The following is a 25,501-nucleotide window of genomic DNA, read 5'->3' on the forward strand; positions in this document are numbered from 1 at the left end:
GAGACTTCCCTGGTGGTCCAGTGGCCAGGACTCCACACTCTCAATGCAGGGGGCCCAGGTTTGATCCCTGGTCAGGGAACTAGATCTCACATGCCACAACTAAGACTTCACATGCTGCAACTAAAAGATCCCGCACGCGGTAACGAAAATCCCGCATGCCACAACTAAGATCCGGCACAGCCAAATAAATAAATAAATATTACAAAAAAAAAAATTTACCTGTATTTTTTCTACATTAAAAAAAAACCTCAACAACATTTAATGTTTAGTATTTTAGAAATTAATATTTTAACCATTCACTTAGCTCTTGAGTCTGTCATTTATGGAAATAAGATGTACATTTTCTACGAATTAGCTCATCTAATTTTCCCATCATTATTTACTGAATAATTCATTTCCTAGTTATTGTTTTATGTGTATATCAGGTTCTAATTCAGGGCTGTCTCTTCTGTTTACTTGTTCAATTTTTTTTTTTTTTTGTCCCTCGTAAGTATTTATTGTCATAGGCTTCCTCCATTAAAGCCACAGCAGTGCTCCCTACACACAAACCTTGCCACACAGTCCCCACTGGTGGGTTCCAGTCCACGGTCTCCTGGAGCTGAGGCCTGGCCGTGCCACCAGAGGCCTCAGGATCAACCAGTTTTACCTGGTTCTCTGTTCATGCCAGCAGCTCCCCACCCCTACCTGCGGTGCCCCCGCCAGGTAGCTGGAGGGCCGGTGGGAGGAATGCAGGCCGACTTCTGGCCTCTCCCCGCCGGAGCGGAGCCCTGGGGGGACCGGAGCCGGCTCTCCCGGCCCCTCTGTGGCTGCCTTGCTCCTGGGCTGCGCTGGAGGCTCCTGCCTGAGCCGGGAAAGCGAGGGCAGGCCACCCCACCGGGTCCTTCCCTGTCCCGGTAGAAGGTGCTGAGAGTCCAGCCCGGTGCAGAAGGCACCACTCTGCCTCCCTTCTGGGAACAAGCGCCCTTCTGCCCCAGCTGCCAGTAAGCCACTTTAGGGAAAGATGGTCTACCTTCTGGGCCTTAGAGTTCGTTTCCTGCCTCTGGTTGTGACCCGCGTAAATGCAGCACCTGCCACTCCTCAGGCCTTGCTGAAGAGTCCCGGGTGTGGTGTGCAGGTGACCGGGTGGCCCTGAGGCGAGGGGCGTTCACCTGTAGCCACCTGCAAGCTAGCAGCCGGCGGTGCAAGATGCGCCTCAGCTGGCCTCAGAGTTCGGGCTCGGGAACCACCTGTGAACCCTGCTCTGCGTCCGCCTCCTGTAATGGCCGTTCGACTCTCCCAGGCATAATGTGAATCAATGAAGTTGCACTCCGAGGGCCCCCAAAAGCAAATTTCACAACACTGTGTGGCCGTTTCCAGGACTAGAAAGAATTCAGTGGTGCTCTTGGGGCCGTTGTGGCCGAGGCCCAAGAGGCAGAGGTCACGTGTGCTGTACGTGACCTCACACACTTACCTGATGACCACAGGTGCGGGGAGGCCTTCCACATTCCAGCTGAACTGAAGGAAAATGAGGACACAGGTCGAGGCCAGGACGGCTGCCCACGTGCCTGTCCCTCTGCACCCCACATGCCTCATCCCAGCCCTCCAGGGAACAGAAAGGTCATTGTAGGGACCTCACTACCTGCCAAGCATAGACGCCTCAGGAGGTCAGTAATCGTCATTCTTGTGTTTTTCCGATGAGACAGGCCTGGTGGTGAGTGGGGAGCTGAGCCAGAGATCAGGGCTTGCTTCTAGAATGCCATTTATTTTGGCATCTGGCAGGTCTGGTGAACGCAGCTCCGGTCAGGTCCCTCTCCAGGAGGATTCTGAGTTTGGCAGAGGCTGGAGCTCTGACGGGCAGCACCTCGCTCGGGCCACGCTGCGCCTCAGCTGCGTGGCAAAGTCCTGCGCACGCTCCTGCAGAGTCTGGCGGGCATGCGCCTGAGCCCTCTTCTCCTGCGCCGCCCCTGCTGCAGCCTGGTCAGCCTCTGCTCCCGCCGCTTGCAGGCCTGCAGCCGGCGCTGGGCCTTGTCCAGGGCGTCAGGTGCGGCCTCAGCCCGCCGCTTCCAGAGCAGGCCGCTGCCCACCCGGTCGCTGGGCTCGTTCTGGATGCAGGCTCCGGCGGGTGGCGGGAGGCGCGGCATGCAGGCCGAGGGTGAGGCGGGACCCGGCTCCAGAGGCGACGGCTGCCCGTTCCCGCTTGGGTGCCGTCTCAGTGCTGCAGCCCGCTTCGTCTGCCTGGGCAGCCAGGGTCCCCAAGAAGTCTGAGAAGGCGCTGCTGAGGCCACCCTCCAGCCTCTCAGTGGGTGAGGCAGGCAAAGCGGAAGGAGCTGAGGCCTCTTCCGCCGGAAAGCAGGTGACGTCAGGAGGTGGAGGAGGAGAAGTTGGCCTTGTGGGCCCTTGGCCCTCAGAGCTGCGCTTCCTGCATCGCCGGAGCTGGCTGACTTCAGGAGGTCCAGGTGGGTAACTGTGCCCCTGGGTCCTGGTCGTTGGGCGCAACTTGGAGAAGGACTCAGATATTGTGGGAACTGCTCCCTCCTTCAGCCTGTGATACCCACTGATTCCCACCAGTTCAAAGCAGTTCTCCTCAAAGCGTTTGAAGCAGATGTACTCGGATGCCGGGTCCCACAGGCCCTGGCCACTGGGGTCCAGGTGCTGGCAGTTGGCCAGCCACAAGCCTCGCCTCTGGTTGTCCTTCTTGGGAAGCCTGTGGAAGGAGATGCCACGGTTGCGCGTCTCGCACGTGTCCAGCGTCCACCTCCCAGCACGGAGCAGTGACTGGACGTGGGCTCACTGTTGCTGCGCCGAAGTCCTGCACGGTGTGATACCGAGCCGTTTAGCTCGTCTTCTTTTTTTTTTTTTTAATTTATTCATTTTATTTACTTTATTTTTGGCTGCGTTGGGTCTTCGTTGCTGCACGTGGGCTTTCTCTGGTTGCCGCGAGCGGGGGCTACTCTTCCTTGCGGTGCACAGTCTTCTCATTGCGGTGGCTTCTCGTTGCAGAGCGCGGGCTCTAGGCGCGTGGGCTTCAGTAGTTGTGGCATGTGGGCTCAGTAGTTGTGGCGCACGGGCTTTGTTGCTCCTCGGCATGTGGGATCTTCCCGGACCAGGGCTCAAACCCGTGTCCCCTGCATTGGCAGGCAGATTCTCAACCACTGTGCCAACAGTGAAGCCCTCCAGTCTTCTTAATTGTAATGTTTTTTTATGATCATTCTCTTGGGTTTACTAGAAAGATTTCTGTATTGTATCTGTACCTTTTATATATCTCACGGCTTATTGTGTTAGTTAGAATTTCCTAAGCTATTTCACATAAAAAGGATAAAAGAAAGAATGCGGTTTAGTTTCTGGTTTTAGTTCCTGATTTTTGATATACACAATTTTATGGCCAAAAGCAAGAAAATACTGTGTTTTAAATCATATAGATGCACCACTTTCTATTTTGAAAGTTTAAATATTTGTTTTAATTTTTTTCATGTCCTCTCAGCATCCAGAGAGGTAACCAAGCATTTTTTCCTTACCTGGCTTATGGATGTGAAGTGTTACGTTATCATATAGTATGAAATTTCCAGATATTAATCCATTACCATATTCCTAGAATGAACACCTCTTGGTTTGGTGGACTGTTTATTATATTTTCTTTTACCTTTCTCCTTGTTGGTGAGTGTATTTTTTATTTTAATGCAGCAGACTTATTACTTGTGCCAGAACCTATACAGCAAATAGGTACTTATAGAGCCAAGTCATAGAGAAAAAATGGAATATTAGAGGGCAAATAAGTGATGCTGACTTTTCCAAAAATCTCTGCAGCAACCGAAAAACCAAAACCATCCTTAGGGGAGAAAAATAACAGAGAACACCATTGGGCTAAAATCACTATCTTTGGCCATAACTGTTCTTGTAGAAAGCAGTTATTTTAATGGCATCATCTTCAAATATGAAACAGCATCATATTGGTTGCTTTATGTAATAAAGGGAATGTACATAAAATCAGATGAAACAGAACCAATACCATAGACAGAAGGAAGCCTGTATTCCAACTGTAAATGCTAAGATGGTTAATATGATTGCTCCATAACATTTTCTCTAAGCTCTCTGGACTCCAAGAAGAGGAGGAAATTGTGTACCACAGTGCTTCCGGAGCATATAATCGTACCTGGTACATAGTTGATGCTCAGTAAAGGTTCATTGGTTTTATTCATTCATTTATTTATTTAATTTATAAAAAATTGAAGTATAGTTGATATATATATCACAATATACAATATTATGTTAGTTTCAGGTATACAGCATAGTGGTTCAGTATTTTTGCAGATTATATTCCATTATAGGTTATTATAAGATAGTGGGTATAATGCTATATAGTAAATCCTTGTTGCTTATCTGTTTTATATGTAGTGATTTATATCTGTTAATTCCATACCGCTGATTTGTCCCTCCCTTCTTCCCTCTCCCCTTTGATATCCACAAGTTTGTTTTCTATGTTTGTGAGTCTGTTTCTGTCTTGTATACATTCATTTGTATTTTTAGATTCCACATGTAAGTGATATCATACAGTATTTGTATTTCTCTGACTTATTTCACTAAGCATAATATTCTCATTGGTTTTAATTGAATAGGAAAGAAGATTTTGTTGGCACTAATTTTCAAAATTTAATTGTGAAAAAATATATTTATGAATCTTAATTTAAAATTTAATTTTAAAAATAGGAAATAAGAAACAAGTCTCCCTTTTCCCCTACTCATTACCCTCCCACAAAGAACCAAGTTATTACTTTCTTGTGTATCCTTACAAAGATTTTATATACATATTCAAACAAATGTTTTTCATTGATTCTTTTAAATTGAAGTATAGTTGATTTACAATATTATGTTAGTTTCAGGTCTACAGCATAGTGGTTCAGTATTTTTGCAGATTATATTCCATTATAGGTTATTATAAGATAGTGGGTATAATGCTATATAGTAAATCCTTGTTGCTTATCTGTTTTATATGTAGTGATTTATATCTGTTAATTCCATACCGCTGATTTGTCCCTCCCTTCTTCCCTCTCCCCTTTGATATCCACAAGTTTGTTTTCTATGTTTGTGAGTCTGTTTCTGTCTTGTATACATTCATTTGTATTTTTAGATTCCACATGTAAGTGATATCATACAGTATTTGTATTTCTCTGACTTATTTCACTAAGCATAATATTCTCATTGGTTTTAATTGAATAGGAAAGAAGATTTTGTTGGCACTAATTTTCAAAATTTAATTGTGAAAAAATATATTTATGAATCTTAATTTAAAATTTAATTTTAAAAATAGGAAATAAGAAACAAGTCTCCCTTTTCCCCTACTCATTACCCTCCCACAAAGAACCAAGTTATTACTTTCTTGTGTATCCTTACAAAGATTTTATATACATATTCAAACAAATGTACATATGTACGTAGAGAAATATATGATACACATACATACATACATATACATATATACTCCCCCACTCCTTATTTTACACACAAATGGTAGCAAAATGGACATACACATCTGCATCTTGCTTTCTCACTTCATACTGAATCTTGGAGATCTTTTCAAACTAACATATGAAGAGTTTCGCCATTCACATTTATGGTAGGATAGTATTCCAATGTACCATAGTGTATTTAATTTGCCCCCTATTGATGAACATTTAGGCAGTTTCCAATCTTTGGAATTATGAAAAATGTTGCATTGTCGAACCTCATATGCAAGTTACTTCACATTTACAGGAGCATGTGCATAGAACAGATTCCTGTAAGTGGAAGTAGATTGGTGTCTCTCCATTGGTGTCTCTCTGTTTTATATTTTATATTTTTTTCTTGGTTGTTATTATCACTGCTGTGAGTACTACTACTGCTACACAGAGGAGCTATAGAATCAGCTTGTCTAGTTCAGAAAGAAAATTTCTGATGGTGTTTCTATTAAAATATTTCAACTAATTTAGGGATAACTGACATATTTATGATGCTGAGTTTCCTATGTAAGAATATAGCATGCCTCTCTACTTTTCAGGTCCACTTTTGTGTCCCTCAGAAAGATTTTAAAGATTTCTTAATCTAGAGCATGCACATTTATTCATGTAGATTATTTATATATCTAGATACTTTATCTTTCTGTTGACATTCTAAATTGGTTCTTCTTGGTGACTATTTCCACGAACTGGTTATTGTTATATAAAATCTACCAATTTCTGAACACTAATTTAATACCCTACCAATTCACTGAATTCTTTTAATGTTAGAGTGTTTTCAGTTGATCCTCTTGGATTTCCAGATATGTTCTCACGTTATTTGCAAAAGATGGCAATTTTACCTCCTCCTTTTTAAACTTTTTGCTAATTTTATCTTCTTATTAATTGTTTTGGCTAGAATCTCTAGAAAAATGTAAAATAATTACATTATACTAGAAAGTCTTGTACAGTTCCTAACTTTAAGAAAAATACTCCTAGAATTTCTCTAATAAGTATTATGCTATTTTTTGTAACGTTAAGATATATTTTATAATGTTAAGAAACAGCATAAACAGCATTATGATGTTTTTTTATAATGTTAAGATATATTTTATAATGTTAAGAAAGTACCAATCTACTCCTATGTTATTGGATTTATCTTTTAATCAAGAATGGATAATGAATTTCATTAAATGCCTTTTTAGAATTTATAGATATATTATTTTTGCCCTTAGATCTATTAATATGATAAATTATAGACACAAATTTCCTAATGTCAGTTATCTTTGCATTCCTGGAATATATCCCATTGCATCCTGGGAAATTAATTTTTTAATGTGCTACTGGGTTTGGTTTATTAATATTTTATTTAATAATTTTGCATCAATATTTGAGGGATTTGTCTTTATCTTTGTCAGGTTTCATACCAACTTTATGACAATTTCATAAAAAGATTTTGGAAGATCTTTCTTATAGCCTTACTTAAATTTTTTTTACTTTCATGTATTATGGCCCAAGAGAAGTGAATTAAAATTTCCTACAACTAATGTATCTTATCTTTTTTTCCTGGTATCTCCTAAAGTTTTCATTTTATGAATATTGTTGCTATATAATTTGATGCATAGATAGTCTTAATCTTTATAACTTGTGAACCAAATCCTTTGTCATAAAAATTTCCTTTCTTTGTTTCATTTAATGTTTTTGGCATACATTTTTCCTTGTCTGATATAAAGATCATGAGTTCTTTCTTTTGGTTTGCATTTTCCTAGCATCATTTGCTTATTTTATCCTTATTTTTAACATTTCTTTTACATACTTTTACATTGATTTACATCAAATGAATGGCTGTTAATATAACTTTGTATGAAACAATTTAGTAGTCATTATTCAATGCTTCTTAATAGCTGAAGATATGCCTAGTATATAGGTTATACAAAAATAAGAAGGTAGTAGTTGATCATCATATGATTCCAAATCATTCTGCCAGCACTTTTTAAAAATTAATTTTTATTGGAGCATAGTTGATTTACAATGTTGTGTTAGTTTCTGCTGTACAGCAAAGTGAATCAGTTATACATATACATATATCCACTCTTTTTTAAACATAGTGGGATTACATGCAGAGTTCACAGATCTTCATTTGAGAACAGAGGGCCCTGCTTTAGCAGATATGTGGACAAACTGCTTCTCAGAATTTTCAGCAAAGAGGATTAATTTTAACTCAGTGTTGACTTTCTGTCTCAAAGTGTCATTTCATGTGCTTTATTTGGTAATTTGGCATGGTACAAAAAAGTAATAATAAACTCATATTAGGTTCGAATATGTGGCATATGGCTTTGCTGTAAATATCAAAAGATTTGCTTTAATTTGAATTAATTTTAATATGTACTTTAATCAAATAAATTATTGTTTTTCATCTTTTTATTTTTACATTTTCTAAATCATTTTATTTAATATATGTCTCTTGTTTGCTAGCTTTTGCCTTGTGATCCCATCTAAAAGTCTTATAACAGACAAGTTTGACCATTTAGATGAAATGATATGATAGATATATTTGATCTTACTATGTCATATTATTTTGTACTATGATTTTGTTTTTTCTTAACTTTTGGAGTTCAGTTATTTTGCTAGGAAGTGGCACATCTTGGTTAGACACAAACAAAGCCAGAAGGTACAAATAAGCTGTGTGAACAGGTAGCCTAGACTCCTATGTCATCTACTACTATAGAAATGACACCTCCAGGACACAGTCATATGGCAGGTTCCCTTATGATCTGCTGACAGAGTAGGAAAACATCTGAACTTGGACTACTGATGGGTTAGCTCAGTATGTGGATGGAAGTCAAAATTTGACTGCTGTTACAGTGTAGACCTAGTTAGAAGTAGACCTTGAATGACAACAATAAGAGAAAATTCTCCCAATGGACAGAGCTTCAGGCTGTGTACTCGGTCATTAACTTTGTATGGAAAAAGGAACGTACAGGTAAGAGCTAAGAATCATGAGTGGTGGCAGATGGCTTGGCTGAATGGCCAAGGGCCTGGAAGAAGGAAGATTGAGAGATCAGAGATAAGGAACTCTGAGTAAGAAACGTGGTTCGATACATGGAATTTGGCACAAAGTGTAGATATCTTTTTTATCCCATTTTAATGCCCATGAGAGCATTAACCACAGAAGAGGCACTAAAAAAACAAGTGGATAGAATGGCTTAGATGACATCAGCTTTATCATAGCCACTACAGTGTGATCCAATGGGTGCGTGAATGGAGTAGCCTTGGGATATAAGCTAGGCATCACCCAACAGCATAAGCTCCTATTCACCAAGCTTGATCTTGTTATTATTGTCATTGCCTAAGTGTGCAGTCTGCTGGCAACAGAGGTCAATGCTGAGCCCCCAAAATGGCACTATCCCTCAAGGAAACCAATCAATCATTTGATGGCAGTTTTTTTGCTTTAGGTCTTTCCACTCTGGAAAAGACATCAATACCTATTGAATAGATGTAATCAGAGTTTGAGTTTGCCTTTCCTGCCCCCAGGTCTTAAGCCTCAACTACTATTTAAGGGGTCACAGAGTATGTGATCTGCTGACACAGGATCCCACAAAACATTGTATCTGACCAAAGAACCACTTTACAGCAAGGAGGTTCAGAAGTCGGCACATGATCATGGGATTCTATCACTTGTTCTTATCACATACCACCTGAAACTGCTGGACTAATAGATCAATAGAATAGGCTTTTGAAGGAGCAACTCAGCCAAATACTCTATATGAATGGGCCACCATTCTCCAACAAGCAATATATATACATACATACGTGCTAAAATAATGACCATCGCATGGTGTTGAATTCACTATGGGTAGAATACACGAGCCTGGGAACCCAGCCACTCCAGGTTCCCGAGTCAAGAGACCAGCAGAAAACAAAAAGAGCTGCCATCCTGGTAAGGGTAATTGGCCACAGCATTAGGAGGAGGTTGGGCTGCTGTTACACAGTGGGGCATCTGTAGGCACTCCCTTGCCCAATTTTGATGTAAATGGACAATGGAGTAGTCACAGCCTAAGAAGGGCATGGAGACCAGGGTCTCAGATCCCTCAGGAAAAAGCATCTGAGTCACCCAACTAAGAAGTAACTTAAATCAGCAGAGGTGCTAGCTGAAGATGAGGAGAATCTAGAATAGGTGGTGGAGGAGGAAGACTATATCAGCTTTCTTGTTGCTGCTGTAATGAATTATCACATATTTAGAGGCTCAAGAATTTGTGTTTACAAATTAATTTTCTTACAGTTCTGGAGGTAAAAAGTTGAAAATGAGTCTCATTGGGCTAAAGCACGGATAGTTCATCTGGAGGCTCTGAGGGGAGAATCCAGTTCCTTTTCTTTTCTAGCTTCCACAAGTTATGTGCATTCCTTGACTCATGGCCTCCATGAGCCTCCATCTTCAAAGTACATCACTCCAACCTCACTTCCATCATTCCATCTCCTTCTTCTGCCTCTGACTTTCTTGCCTCCCTACTGCAAGGATCCTTGTGATTATACCAAGCCTACCCAGATGAAAGAGAACAATCTCCCCATGTCAAGATCCTGAACTATATTACATGTGAAAAATCCCTTTTGCCATGTAAGATAAAATCCATAGGTTCTGGAGTTTAAGATGTGGACATCTTTGGGGAACCATTATTCAGCCTACCACTGAGATGATGAGTACCAATTGCAGCACTGATAACCAACTGGAGTGGTAGAGATCAATCAGCATCTCTGAGAATCTGTTTCTGTATGGGAAGAAATGATTACATAAAGCAAATGGATTCACATGGTGCCAGGGGTAGACTGTAGTGGAGACTATGCTACACTGCCCACATCCCTTGCTAGGAAAAAGACACTCATTTTTCTCAGCTGGTTCATAGCCAAGTTTGCCTGCCAAAACTGTCCTTGGTCAAAGGAAATGGCCTCACCCAAGATTTTGTTTCTCCCTTGGAGCAGTCATTTTAAATTGGGTCCCTGGAACCCAGTTACCACAGAGCTTATATAGATGACATTGAGAAATGTACTAAACCATGCCTAAACAATCATTTAACAACAAATAGCAAAGAGATTTTCATTTGGATGAAACAAGCCTCAGTAGAAGTTGAAGGTGCAAATCAATGAAGGCACATGGCATATATATGTGTCTTGGTTCATGAACACAAAGGTTCAATAACTTCCATGCTAAGAGAGTACTGAATTATTAGGAAATTTTGAAAAAGGTGCCTTGGAATGAGGCTGGAGTGTACAGGATAGTGTCAGTGAGATTGTTGAACCAAAGGCATATATTCAAAGATTTCTAACTAGCAAAGTTGAGTAGCTGTCCATAAGGACAAATCACTTCACACTGGTCGTAAGTTCAGCTGATACGTTAATATATTAGGTTTAGGTGCACCAGTTAGGAACCTTTTTATTACTGTGAACCTCTTGAAGCTAATAATTTCTTATTCCATACCACTTCACTAAAAATAAAGAGATTTCTCAACTGGAAATTTTATATATTCAAATTCCTATGTATGACATGAAGAAAAATTTATTCTCTAAAAAGGAGATTTCCTCCAGTAAAGGGAAAAACCTGAATTAGTAGTTAACTGCTTCCTTCAGCAGGTATTCAAAGAGACAAAGCAAAACAAACAAACAAAAACAAAAAAACCCAACCTTTTTAATTCTTTTAATGATGTAATTGAATAGTTTAAGGCTTTTTGGTGAAAAATCAGCTTTGAAGTTAGGGTTTTCCTGATTCACATTCCAGGAAACACCCTGTTCTTATGAAATATATATGTGTTCATATGTATGTGTTTATGCTTGAGCACAACATTGGGTTAGTACCCATGCATATGAAAATGAATATCTTCCAAGGACCAGATCTATTTAATAGCAAACCCATCAAGCTGAGTTTAGAGATTCATTCCCACAGTGACCTGGTCATTGTCAATTTTAAAGTAATTTATCCTAAAGTGGTGGGCATGTCAAAATGGAGGAGTAGGACAATGAAAAAGCCACACATTGTGCTGCTCCAGGTCTAGTGATCAGGATGGATCACTCCCACTCAGCCATGGACCCTACACCTCCACATCAACCTCCATTAACCTTTCAGTCACCCTTCTCTATGCTATAAGCAGTCTTCAGGGAATGGCCCACTGGCAAAAGGGAATGTGGAACCTCTGAAATAAAATGGTTAGTGGTGGGAAGAGTGGATTTGGCATGAAAGTAGAGGCTTGAGAGAGAAGAAGGGAGACATCTTACGGCAAAGGATGGACCATTTCTCTTCCCCTTTAGAGACAGTATAACATAGTGGTTATGAGCATGGGCTGTTGGGTCAGACTGCCCAAGCTCAAAGCTATGTTCTGGTCTTATCAGCTCCGCAATCTTGGGCAATCAATCACTTATCTCTCTATAACTCAGTTGCCTAATCTTTAAAATTGGAATGTTGTTAATATTTACCTCCTATAGTCATAGTTGTGAGGATTAAATGAGCTAACATACAGGGAAAGGATTTACAACAGTGTGTGGCACATAGTAAGTACAGATAAAGGTTAGCTATTACTATGTTTATTATTTCTCTTAAGGATACCAGAACCCTAAAAGCCAGCCTTGGGTTTATAACTTACAGAGAATTACAGATACTGCCTTCTGTGGTTACAATTTTTATACATTTATTCCGTAACCACTAAATAACATACAGCACAAAAAGACCACATAGTTACTCCTCGGTTATAGTCACATTCTACATTGGCGTCCATACTGATAATCCTTTATATTTGTATCACTCTTTCCACTTTAAAAACCACACCTATGTGCATACCTCATTTATTTTACCATTCCAAGAATCTCCAAAGTGAAGACACTAACACTAACAGCAACAACAAAATCAAAAGCTGTCCCAGAGATGATAATATCACTGGGGTTCCCAGCAGAAGCAAGTATAAAACTGCTTTGAGGGCTAAAACACTCAACCCTCAAGCAATTCAGTATGCACACAAGTAAAATCCTTCTTTAAACACGACTAAAAAATTAAAATTTATAAAACACTCAGGAAATAAGAGACTGAGTCTCTAATAAGCAGATTAGATACTCAAAAATTTCAAGTAATAGAATTATTGATCTCAAATTATGCAATTATATGTTCAAAATGATTCAGTGTATAAAGGAAAATTATTTTTATGAACAAAGACCAAGTCACTTTGAAAAGGACCCGAAAGATGTCAAAAAGAACCGAATGAAACTTAGAATGGAAACCAAATGAAACTTGGATGGCAACCAAATTCCAGCCCCCAAAGACTCAGTGGATTGGAATATAGAGCTGAGGAAATGAAAAAACAAAGTATCACATAGAGATGGAAAATTTAAAAGATGAAGAGACATAGAGTTCCAAAACATTTTTTTCCTGTGATGAGAACCTTTAAGATCTACTCTCTTACCAGCTTTCAAATATGCAATACAGTGTTATTAACTATCATCACAAGGGGAAAAATTTGTAACTTTGATGGTGATGGATGTTAACTAGACCTATTGTGGTGACCATTTTGCAATACATACAAATATCAAATCATTATGTTGTATACCTGAAACTAACATAATGTTATATGTCAACTATACCACAATTAAAAAGAGAGACATGGATAAAATAGGATAGAATATAAAGGATATGAGGGCAATTCTTTTTGTCTGCTTTGTTTACCATTATATTCCCAATATCTAAAAACACTGCTGGAAGATAGTAGGTACTCAAAACATATTTGTGGAATGCATAAATAATTAAATAAATAGGATTTCCAGAAGGAGAGATTAGATGGAAAAGGCAATATTTGATATAATATTTAAGAACTTTCCAAGTTTGATAAACGGCATAAAACTCAAAATCACAAAACACAATGAGGATTAAGTAGAAATACACAAATAAAACCATATCTAGACACATAATAGTGAAAACCTGTAACACCAAAGACACAGAAAATATTAAAATAGAAAAAAGTAGATTATGCATAAAGGAATGACAAACTGACAGCAGATTTCACAACAGCAATAGTATAGATTATTGAGGAATAAAAAGACCACAAATCTAGAAATCTATATCCAGGTAATTATCATTCAAAATTAAGGGCAAAATAAAGACAAAAAGTCTGAAAAACAGAAAAACAAACATTGAGAGGGTTTATTACAGGCCTTCACTGAAGGGGCTTTAAAATGTATACTTCAGAAAGTAGGAATTTGGATTCAAAAGGAAAAAGAAAAAGGAGGAAGAGAATAAAAAAAAAAAAAGAATGGGGAGAAAAGAAATAGTACCTTAAGTGCTCAAAGTAAGCACTGGCTGAATTTAAAAAAACAAATCAGTAATTTTAAAAAATAGTTTTGAGGGCATTAAACAAGGTAGAATAAAAGTGCTGCTTAAAAATATGTAAGATGAGTAAAAGTGTTCCAACTTCCTTGTGGTAATAGGAGGAGAATAGAGCCATTGCATAACTTTAGACAAATTCATTATAATTTATCAGATGTAAGGAGGTGTCAATTATAAGACCTACCATTATGAAGAAAGAGAAAAATGTGCCATTTAATTGTGAGTTACATCATGCCTTAAAGAAAATCTTATGCACGACATAAATTCGTTTCTTTGAAATTTCTTTCATCTGTTCTAAGGGAATTGCCTGTTTCTTCTGCTTTCAGTTGCACTACTTACTATATTTTATTAGGCAATCTTTTACAAATACCTCAGTAATAAAAAGGTGTTTTTATTTTGTTTTGTTTTAGGTTCCATAAAGTTCTCAGTTACTGTTTTGCAAGAAAAGATGGAATTTCTATCTTTCCCCCAATGATGAACATTTCATTCACTAATACAAAATTTATACACTGGTCCTCTCTTTCCATGCCTTTCTGCATTGCTAATAAGTTTTTGTTTCAGTGCCACATTATATTTAGAAGTTTTGAAACATTTAAAATGTATATTTAGGTCAATATTGGTAATAATGCACATAATTCAGTTGGAATGGTAACAATATGCAAAGCTATGATAAGTTCATGCATACGTGGGCAATGACAACTATATTATGCCTATTGCCTGGCCCATAGCAACTGTCAGATTGCAATCAATTATAAAATGTATACTTGTTTCAGAGATATAGTTATGTGAAAAGTATCTTAGAATTGATGAAATATAGTGACTATGTTTGCTAAAATTTTAAAGTTAACTACTAAGAGACTAGAAATAGAAATTTAAAAATTTTAAACGGCTCTCTTAGCAATTGACAGTCCAAGCAAAAACAATTTTATTAAGGCTATAGAAAATTTTAACAATATAATTAATCAGAATTCTTTAATTAACAAGCTTAATGTCTTATGCTTAATGATTAGAACATACGCATTCTTCTTGGGCACATATGAAACATGTAAAGAGGAGGCAGTATAGTGTGGTGCTAAGAACAGTTTCTGAAGCCAAACTCTCTGAACTTGATTCTTGGCTCTATAATTTACTACCTATATAATCTTGGACAAGTTAAATTATTAAACTCTCTGTGTCTCAGTTTCCTCATCTATAAAATGGGGATAATATTAGTATATTTATCTCAAAAGTTTAGAAAGGAATAAGCATATTAACTTGTGATAAGCTCTTAGAACAGTTCCTGGAACAAAGCAACTGCTACATAAGCATTAGCTATTACTATGTACACAGATTAGCCATAAGCTGTGCTACAAAGCAAGTCAACCATTTCCAAACAATTGATATCATGCAGTTAACATTCTCTGACTACAATGCAGTTAAATTTTAACTCAACAAGATTACAAATATTCTTTGGGACATTAAAGCACAACCTTCTAACTTACTTATGAGTCAAAGAGGAAATCACAATAAAGTATTTAGAATTCATAATGAAAATACTATGTCTCAAAAACTTGTAGGATGAAGCTAAGTGGTACTTAGCAAGAAATCTATCATCTTAAGTGCTTATATTAAAAAATAAGAAAGTAAAAAAGAGCAATAAGCTAATCATACAACTCAGGAGATGAGTAAAAAAAAAAAAAGCAGAATACAACCAGAGAAAGAACAAAGAGGAAAATCATAAACATTAAAAAAGAAATTAATAAGAAAGAAAGATCCTATATAGATGCTAAAAGCTATTAAGAAAGACAAAACTCTAAAAATATTGATGAAAGAAAATATCAGTGAAAAAGAGCATTTAAATACAGATGCAGCAGAACACACACACACACACACAAAATAATGCAAACATTTTTATGCCAATCAATTTGAAAACTCAGATAAGATGTACAGTTTCCTAGAAATTATATTTTACCAAAAGTGACTGAAGCAAAAATCCTTCCATTTTCTTCAAAGAAATTGAATCAGTACCTCAAAAATCTACCCCAGAAAACCAAACAAACAAACAAACTCATGGTGCCCCAAGGGTGTTCTGTGAGATCAAGGAATATATCATCACCACCTTATAAAACTGTTGTATATAATAGAAAGGTGGAGATATTTCCCAACTCATTTTATAAGACTAGTATTTATACTTTGATACCAAAGCCAGGTAAAATTAGTAGAAGAAAGGATAATTATAGGCCAAGCTTACAGTTCCAAAACTCCTTTAAAAATATGAAACCAAATCAGGAAATATATTAAAATAAATGTAAAATCTTATTTTATCCCAGGAGTGCAACAATGGCTTTATATTTTAAAAATATATTACTGCAATTCACCACATTAACAGATTAAAAGGGAAAATCAGATTATCTAGAAAGAGCAGAAAAAGCAGTAGATAAACTTTAACAGTTCTTAGAAAAATACAAATAAAAGGGAATCTCCTTAATCTGACAAAAGGTATTAACCAAAAGCCTGGAGCAAACGTTATACTTACATTGCAAAGTCAGAAAGCTTCCTTTAAAGAAGGAAAAAAAGTATATCTGCTATTTCTATTCTATTCAACATTGTTCTCGAGAGCTAGTCAGGACAAGGAGACAGAGAAATCAAATAAAAGACGTAAGAATTGAGAAGGAAGAAACAAAACCATCATTATTTTAAGATAATGATTGTATATATAAAAAATTCCAAAGAATGTGCTTCTCTTTTCTTAAAAAAATCCTTTCTTGGACTCCCTAATTCTTTCTAATTACCACTCCATTTCCCTGTTCCTCTTGGTAGGAAAATGCCCAGAGTTGTCACGGCTCATTTTCTCCAAATCTCCTCCCATTCTGTCTTAAACTCCAATCCAGTTTTCACTCCTCTCTACCCAATGATACTGTTTCTGTCAAGTCACAATGACCTTCATGTGCTGGAATAATGGTCAGTTCTCAGTCCTCCTCTCACTTGACCTATCAGCAGCATTTGACATCGCTCTGTCCTTGATAGTGTCCACTTGGCTCTCAGGACATCATGCTCTTCTGACTTTCTCTTTCACTGGACCCTTCTCTCAGTCTACTTTACTTGTCCTCCTTCATCATCTTTTTGATCTTTGTGCACTGGACTCAGCCTTTGGACTTTCTTCTTCTCTGTCTACACTCACTCCCTTGGTGATCCCATCCAGTCTCAAGGCTGATGAGTTCCAAAATTAAAATGTCCAGCCCAGACTTCTCTGCTCAACTCCAGACTCATATATCTAACTATCTACACTATATCTCTGCTCAGATATCTGACAGCTCAGACTTTATATGTCTGAAGAACTCTTGATTCCTTTCTGCCTCTCCCCCAAATCTGTTCCTCCCAGTCTTCTCCATTTTACTTAACAACAATTTTATCATTCTAGTTTTTCAGGCCAAAAATCTTCGAGTCCTTTCTCCCTCTCTTTTTACATGCCGTACCCATATCAACGAATCTTGTTTGTACCAATTTCAAAATATATCCAGAATCTGAACACTTCTTATCACCTCTATTGCTCCAAGAGTCTCTGTTGTTTCTTATATCTGGATTATTGCAGAAGCAGGTTAATTGGCCGCCCTGTTTCCACTTTTGCCTTTTTGCAGACTCTTTTCAAAACAGGAAAAGGAAAGTCAGATCATGTTACTTCTCTGGTCAGAACTCTCCAACTCTCTGCCCAAGGACCAACATGATCCAGCCTGCCCTTTCCTTCTGACCCGACCTCCTGTGATCTTTCCACTTTGCTCCCTCTGCTGCAAGCACACTGACCTCCTTGCTGTTCCTCAAAAACTCTAGGCTGGGGCTTCCCTGGTGGCGCAGTGGTTGAGAGTCCGCCTGCCGATGCAGGGGACACAGGTTCGTGCCCCAGTCCGGGAAGATCCCACATGCCGTGGAGTGGCTGGGCCCGTGATCCATGGCCGCTGAGCCTGCGCTCCGCAACTGGAGAGGCCACGACAGTGAGAGGCCCGTGTACCGCAAAAAAAAAAAAAAAAAAAAAAAAAAAAAAAAAAACCAACTCTAGGCTGCCCTCAACTTAAGGACCTTTGTACTTGATGGTTCCTCTACCTGAAATGATTTCCTGCAGGCATCCACAGGTAATGCTCCCTCATCTCCTTCAAGTTTTGCTTAAATGTCAGCTTCTTCGTATGGCCTGCCTTGTCTGCTCTACCTAAAATTTCGAACCTCCAATTTTATGTCCCCATTCTTTGTTTTATTTTTCTACATAGCACTTATCCTCTTCTAATATACTACATGTTTTCCTTATGTATTTTATTTTCTGCCTCACCCAATTAAATGGATGAAGGCAGAGTTTTGGTTTTTTTTGGTCTGTTTTACTTACTCCTATGTCCTCAGCATAGAAGTGTCTGGAACACAGTAGGTACCTAATAAATATTTGTTGAATAAATGGAAAAAATTTATAAGTAATAAGAGAGTTGAGGGAGTTTACTGGACATAATATTACTATACAAGTGTCATTTATGCTATTATCACCTCAAAAATAGTTGGAAAATATAATTTTTTAAAAGGGTACCATTTATAACTTCAGCTAAAAACATAAAATATTTATAAATTTTAAAGAATGTATAAGACTCCAGAGCCTTAAGAAAAGAAATCATAAAACCTTATTGAAAGATATTGAAGAAGATCTAAATAAATGGACAGATGAACATTATCTACAGATAAGAAAACAGTACCATAAAGATGTTAATTTTCTTCAAATTAATCTATAGATATAATGAAATTTCAATCAAGATACTGACAGAATTATTCATGAAACTTGAGAAGCTTAATACAAAATTATTAAAGAACAGAAATGAATCAAAACAATTTTAAAGAAAGAGTTTGGGGATACTCATCCTATTGGATATCAAGATGTTACAGTAAAAGGCAAGCTATATTTGGAGTAAGAGACATGCAACATGCACAAAGTGACAAAGGATTTGTAGAAAAATATCCAAAAAAACTCCTTTAACAAGAACAGATTCTTTTTAAACCTCAAGAGAAAAATGGAAAAAAAAAAAAAAAAACCCAAACCATAAAGAGGTGCTTTACTGAAAAGAAAACTCAAATGGCAAATAGCAAATAAACATATGAAGAAATGGTCAGACTCCCTAATAATGAGAGGAGTGAGAGTTTAAATAACAATCAGAAACTGCTTCACTTAAACTGACACTTTAAAAATCTGATAAAAGCAAGCATCGATCAGGAAATAAAGCCACTGGGACTCTCATACTGTACATGTCTGATGGGAGTGTAAATTGGTAAAACCACATTGGAGAGCAATTTGGTGGTGTATCAGAAAATTGAAAGTACACAAAACCCCAAAATTAGTTGTTTCACTACTGATTGTGTACACTAGATATTAAGCACATTTGCCAAAATTGTTAATTATAAGAATGTTTGCTGCAGCACTGTTAAAATAGTGAATGTCCATCAAAAAAAGACTGGATAAATAAATTGTGGCATAGTCATGTGATGGAATACACTATTGCACTGAAAACAAAAGAATTGGAACTACATGTACCGACATAGATAAACCTCAAAAACATAACATTGAGACTTATGACACTATTTATATAAAGTTTAAAAACATGAACTACAGTGCTATAAATCATTTTTGAGCCATGCATATGTAGCAAAGAAATAAAAACACGTATGGATAAATACCACAACAGGATATTGGTTTCCTTAAGAGACGAAAGGGAGGAGCATTGGGTTAGAGAGACACATGCAGGTGATAAAAATTTTATTTAATTTCTTAAATTTGGTGATTTTTGTGTACCTAACTTTTTTTATTGTTAAAAAAATTAAAGAGAACTGGAAGACGAGTAGATCGATTAGGCATGGGTGAGCATCGTGGGAAAGGTGGTGCTGAGAGTATGAGAAGAGGCTGAATGAATAGGGAGAGAGTCTCACCTGGGTAGTCTCGAAAGAGGGAGCCTAGGTAGTCCAGGTAAGACTTGAAATGAAAAGACAAAACTTAAAGGTGTATTTGGGAACTTAGAATTTTGAGTGAGAAGTCACTTTCTCAAATCAAGCCTGAGGATAAAATATTTTCCAGCTCTGTTTTAGAGTAACTGATAGAAAAAAATGGGCATGGACTGCAGAGCAGAGTCTAGTAACATTCGATTGTTTTATGAGTGACTTTGGGGGAAGGATTAGAGGCTTGCTTACTGAATTTTCAGATTCTGCAAAGCTGGGAATGATAACTAATATATTGGGCAGAATCGTGGTTTTTTAAAAGGTATAAACATTCTGGAATGAGAGCCTAAAGACAAGAATATTATTTCAATGGTTAAAATGTGACGTTCTGTACTTAAAAATTTTTTTCAAGTTATCTAATTACAAACCTTGATTTAACCTGAGGGTCTTGGCACATCAAAGGATAAATGTGGCCAACTGTGTGATGTTACTATTGAAAAGAAGTTTTAGAAACAGAGTATCTGACTAGAATCAGCAACTGTTCCAAGCAAATGGTTCAAGTATCAGGCAATGATAAATTACAATAATAAATTTAAAAGATTCCAGGGGAGGGTAACCAAAATTCTGATAACATAGGCTACAAAGAGGCATCCTCCAAAAATCTGGAAAAAAGATTGCCCTTTGAGGATTAAACAAACAAAAAAACCCCACTTGTATGAGTGGGATTAGCTAATAACTACAGGGCTAACGCAAGACACTACCTATACATGGGTGACTTTACAGGTAAGTTAAATACAATCTCAGGGAGGTAGGGCTAAAATGTGATTATAATAGAGGAGGAAGACGCCTAATCAGTAATAATATTCCTTGTCTAGAGAAAGACTGAGTAAATAGAGTCGGGGAGAATAGCATGGAACACACAATAATTCTGACAGACGTGAGTTATACTTTTCATTATAAATCACTAAGTCACCATTATATTTCATACTTCTGATAGTATGATTTAAATAGCATTTCTCATGTACTGACAAAATTTAGTTTCCAGACCAGAGACTGGTGTAAACTATCCCTGCTACAGGCCCTTCTTTGTCACAGAAAAACATAAGGATATTAAGCTGGGAAGAGGAGCCAGAGGTGAGACCTGATACCTATCTGCACATGTTTAAAGTTCTCCTTGTAGGAACAGAGGTTAGATTCTCTTGATTGTTGAGGGCAGAGAATAGAACAAAGAATAGTAGAAAGAAAATACATAGACTGCGATTTTATTAGGCCAAAAGGAGGAACACACTAACAATTTGAACTTCCAACAGTGAGACAGCTATCTCTTTGACAGTTAGGATTCTTTGTTCATAAGCAGCAGAAAAAGTTTGGATAACTGTAGCAAAGTAAACAAACAAATAAAATAATTAAAAGATATGAGGTGGCTTGCAGATTTGAAGGGAAATTTGTATCTAGCCTTAGAAAGGCAATGACTGAGGCAGCTATAGTCATAGAGGGACAGGAAGCAAGGACTGTTTCTTTGGGACACCATCATCATGATAGCTCACCCTTTGCTGATTTCTTTCCTAGAATTACTGGGAAAGAAAATCTGATTGGCATAGCTTGGGTCAGGTGTCCCCACTCCTGCCCTTCCCCCTCCCTGGCAAAGGCAAAGTAGAAAACCGTGACTCAAGGCCCCATCAAGGAAGGCTTCATGCAATGGGAAGGGGCAATTTACCAAAGGAAAATGGAGGAGCAGGAAAAAAATACCAGAAACCTACTATGTCCCCATCATTGCAAAAACAGAAGGAGCGGCCACCTATTTGTCGAGACTCCTAAAGAAGGGATTTCTGTGCTGGAAGGAAGTTGGACAAGACAGTTTAGAAGGTCCTTCCAGTTCTATGTTTCTAAAGAGGAATTGAGAAGTGGAATTGATTACTGAGATCCAGGGTCATTAGGAAAGGCCTAAGAAGGAATATTTATCTGATGTTGGTTGTAAGGGAAGGATGGGATGCAGCTAACAGGGAAGTAACCATAGAGTAGGCATGGTCATTCAGGGGACTGATCACTAGCATTGGTCATTGAATGTCATGGGTATTGAGGCATCAGGGAAACACTTTGAACAATGTAGAGACATGTAATAAAACCTGGCTTAGGAAATTTAAGCTGGTAACTGTTAGTAGATTGAACTAGAGAAAGGCAAGGCCAAAGGCAGGGAGATCAATTGGTTTGAGAGCCTAAGCCAAGGTGATAGCAGCAGGAAGGGAAGGGAAGCAGTAGATGAGAGGCATTTCTCATGCAGTGCCTACAGAATTTACAGGAAAAGGCGAGAGTGAGAGAAAGAGGTCAAGAATGACTCCAGGTTTCAAACCTGGAGATCTAGGAAAAGGGTAGTATAACTGGAAGAAAGGTGACAACTTCTAATTTAGATATATTGAATCTGAGGTGATGGATATCAATTAGTACGAGCTTGAAATTCAGCGAGAGATATGAAGGCTGAAAACATAGATCCCGGATTCCCCCATGTAGAGATTGCACTTGAGGATATATAAATAGATGACTTTCTATAAGAAGTATAATGCAAAAGGGCAATTAAGTCCTTTTAGAAAGAGGCAACCACTAAGAACTAGAACCACTAGAAATCATTTCAGGAATAATGAAACTTGAACTGGCTTTTAAAGGAGGGGAGGTGGGAAGGAATGCCAAACAGGGACATGTTTATAACTAGGATTGATCAGCAAATTTCAAAACTGGATTGATCAACATGATCCCTGCATTTAAAAATTGGAATGATCTGCATGATTTCTCTAAAAAAAAATTATTCTTTTTATTCTGCCACCTATCTACTCTGTGCCATGGTTACAGATAGAGAATGGAAGAAATGGAATGTGACAGAAATTAGTAGATGAAGATCTCAGGAGAACTACTAGCTCTCCACACCTACTAGTCTCGTGGGATGCTAAGTGGAGGGCTTAAAATAGGGACAGTGCTCTTGATGACAAAGGACATGCCAGCCTTAATGGTTAAAAGTGGGGACACATAATAGAACTCACCAGTCCTGAAATTCTGAATTTGACATCTGTGAGACAAAAGCAATTGAGGAAGAAACAGAAGAAATCACTGACACTAGTGACCTCTAGTGGAAATAGGCTTCAGGGAAATATAGATACAGATACCTAGATATACATATACATATACATGTTTTCCATTAGATTAGATAAAGTCAGTAGCACATTCAGCCAGTTTATTTCCAGAGGAGTGTGAAGGAAGGGACTGCTGGAAATAGCACACAAAATCCTACCCAGAAAGCGGAAATATACCAGGAATACTTTGTTTACTGAGTCAGACTAAGTTGATTAATTTTCTGGACACGTAATTGCTGTCAAAGACATTACCTGAGAAAAAAATAGTGTTTGGGCAGTGACTTCACTTGTCACTGGGTGGACTTGGCACGTTAATGGCAGCCAACAAGAGAACATGCTGACAGATTTGAGGAGGAAGCAGCACTGGTTGCTATGTCTTTTAAGCATCTTTTCATTATGACATGGAAGAAAGCTGTTATCTCTGAAATATGTACATATTTGCTATTCAGTATTTTATGGCTCGAGTCCTGTCTCTTTCCTCTGCCTGGTGGGTGTTTGTGCCAAGTGTTGGCAAAAACACTGTTGAGCTGGGAGGATGGGAGGGGATAATTGGTGGCCTTGGCCTTTGAAATGGGACCAACCTCCAAGCACAGTCAAGAAGGTCAACATCAGACTATGCCAGGCACTCCACACGCACTCTCTTTCAGAAGTGCTTTCAGGATATATAATCTTGACACTGAGGAAAAGCGAAGGAATGGGAGGGTTTATGGAGATTTTAAGTTTGTCTAATCACACTGGGGGCTAATAACGGGTGAGTTGGATTAAATGGGTGGGGGGGTGTAGAAAAAGGAGCAAAGGAAAGGTTAAAAAATGGAGATTATACAGAAGGAAACAGAATCAGCGTTATTAAGCCCTGGGCAACTGTCACTTCTGGCAGCAGAGTGATAGTTGTCCTGGTCTCGTATTACCTGTGTGGCAGGAGGTGTCACCTTGCCTTCTTTCATTATTTAACCCCATCTCACACCCTGCTTTGTTTACTGATGCTCTTATGCAGCTTGGTGGGTCTGCTTTCCCCCACATTTGCTCCCTCTCCTCTCCATGTCATTTCAAGGATGTAGAAACAACCTTTAGACAGCCTTTTGTGAGAATTCCACTCTGGTCTGCAATTTCCAGAGTTCTGGTCTCTGTGAATGGGCAAAAAGTTCTGGTCTCTGTGAATGGTATGGCTGCTCCCCAAGTCAAAGACTTCCCTGGTATTATTTCTCAGATGCCAGCTAAACCACAGAGAAGAGTTAAGAGAGACCAACATGAGTGGTCCTTCCTCTTTCCTCTGCAAAAATCTTTTTCCCCAGGATATGTACAGTCATTTAGCTCCAGAATAGGTCATTTCAGGGGTCTAGTCTAAGAACGAGTTTACTTACTGAAGATGAGCTAATGATTTTAATTTGCTCCAAGGCTTCTGTCAGGCTGTCTTCAATCTCAGAGTCATCTAAGGAGAAGAGGTCGCCGGCTCGTGAAAGATCTTTTTGTCCCAAGACCAGTCTGAAGAGTTGATGCATGCTGAGGAGTCTGATAATCAGTGGACTGTCTGCAGGTCCAGGACCATGTGTCTCAGTCACCAGAGGTTAGTGAGACAAAAACATGTAGCAGGACATAGACTTCGTGTTCCTTGAAAGGTCATTTTTCTCCAGACTTTGAGGTCTTCTTTGACACTCTCTGCGAGAGAAACAAATGACACAAGATAGCCTTTAGTAGGATGGCATGAGCTCAGAATGTGAACTTGGTACCCAGAAGAGAGAGAGGAAAACAAAGACATTTGGAAATGTGCATGGAATCACAGATTCTGGCTTGATGATCTTCAAAAGAACTCTTTCCTTATTTTGTCTCAAAAAGTCCTGTCAAAAATGATTGTATTTCTCCAGAATTTAATTTGAGCCTCAAAAAGCAGCTTAAATCCCCTACTTTTCTCCTTTCTATATCCTTTCTATATCCTCTCCTTCTCTCCCTGCCACAAGGAAACAAGTGGACCAGCAACAAATATGCCCAATACTTGCCAGATTTTCCCCAAACAGATTCCCATGGGAACCAAACAGAAAAGGGCAATGAAAGGAAGATAGAACACAGGAAACACCTTTCAGACCCACTGCCTGTTTCCTGGATGTGGAAACTGATGCTTAACTTACCTCCTTGGCTGGGCTTCTTTGCTGTATTGACAACAGGAGCTTCCTGAACCTCAGTCCAGAAGGTGCCCTATTCTTATGTACTCTCTAAACAAATGGCTATGAAATAAAGAACTCTGCCTGGGAGTATGAGACCAGATAAATCTCTATAGAACGTGAGCGTGAACTTGAACACAGAGCTTGAAGGTGAGAACGTTGCAATGAAGGCTAAAGAGGAAGGGTTTTAGGATCGGGCAATCCTCCCTCTATTCCCAAAGTTGAAATAATAAAGTCCCATTGTAGTTCTTACTTAATTAACATCCCACAGAGAGTAAGGCAATGGTACCAATTAAATAACTGATTATTCTCATCAGCTCCTTTCTGGGCCTAATAAAACCATAGACCATTTGTACTGGTAGAGACCTTAGCAATCATTTCATAACCAGGGAGGTTTAAGACTTCTTCGAGGCCTCACGGTAGCTGTGGCAGTGCTCTTCTCCTGATCTCAGGCCAGTGGGTTCCCCCAAGTTTACAGTAGAGTGG

The 25,501-nt window shown here is 38.5% G+C and overlaps 1 protein-coding gene and 1 pseudogene across 2 annotated transcripts in view; both read right to left on the bottom strand.

Annotated features, from left to right (window-relative positions):
• The window catches only part of VEPH1 (ventricular zone expressed PH domain containing 1), a 214,294-nt gene extending 189,936 nt beyond the window's left edge, over nucleotides 1-24,358 (bottom strand). For both annotated transcript variants that reach the window (XM_007106883.3, XM_007106884.3), the window contains exon 1: nucleotides 24,221-24,358. In XM_007106883.3, the coding sequence (XP_007106945.2) occupies nucleotides 24,221-24,358 (138 nt within the window). The remainder of the gene's footprint in view (nucleotides 1-24,220) is intronic.
• On the bottom strand, nucleotides 1,780-3,804 carry LOC102973818 (THAP domain-containing protein 7-like; annotated as a pseudogene).
• Nucleotides 24,359-25,501: the final 1,143 nt, after the last annotated feature.

Source organism: Physeter macrocephalus, chromosome 1 (assembly GCF_002837175.3).
Source record: "Physeter macrocephalus isolate SW-GA chromosome 1, ASM283717v5, whole genome shotgun sequence".
Classification (NCBI taxonomy): domain Eukaryota; kingdom Metazoa; phylum Chordata; class Mammalia; order Artiodactyla; family Physeteridae; genus Physeter; species Physeter macrocephalus.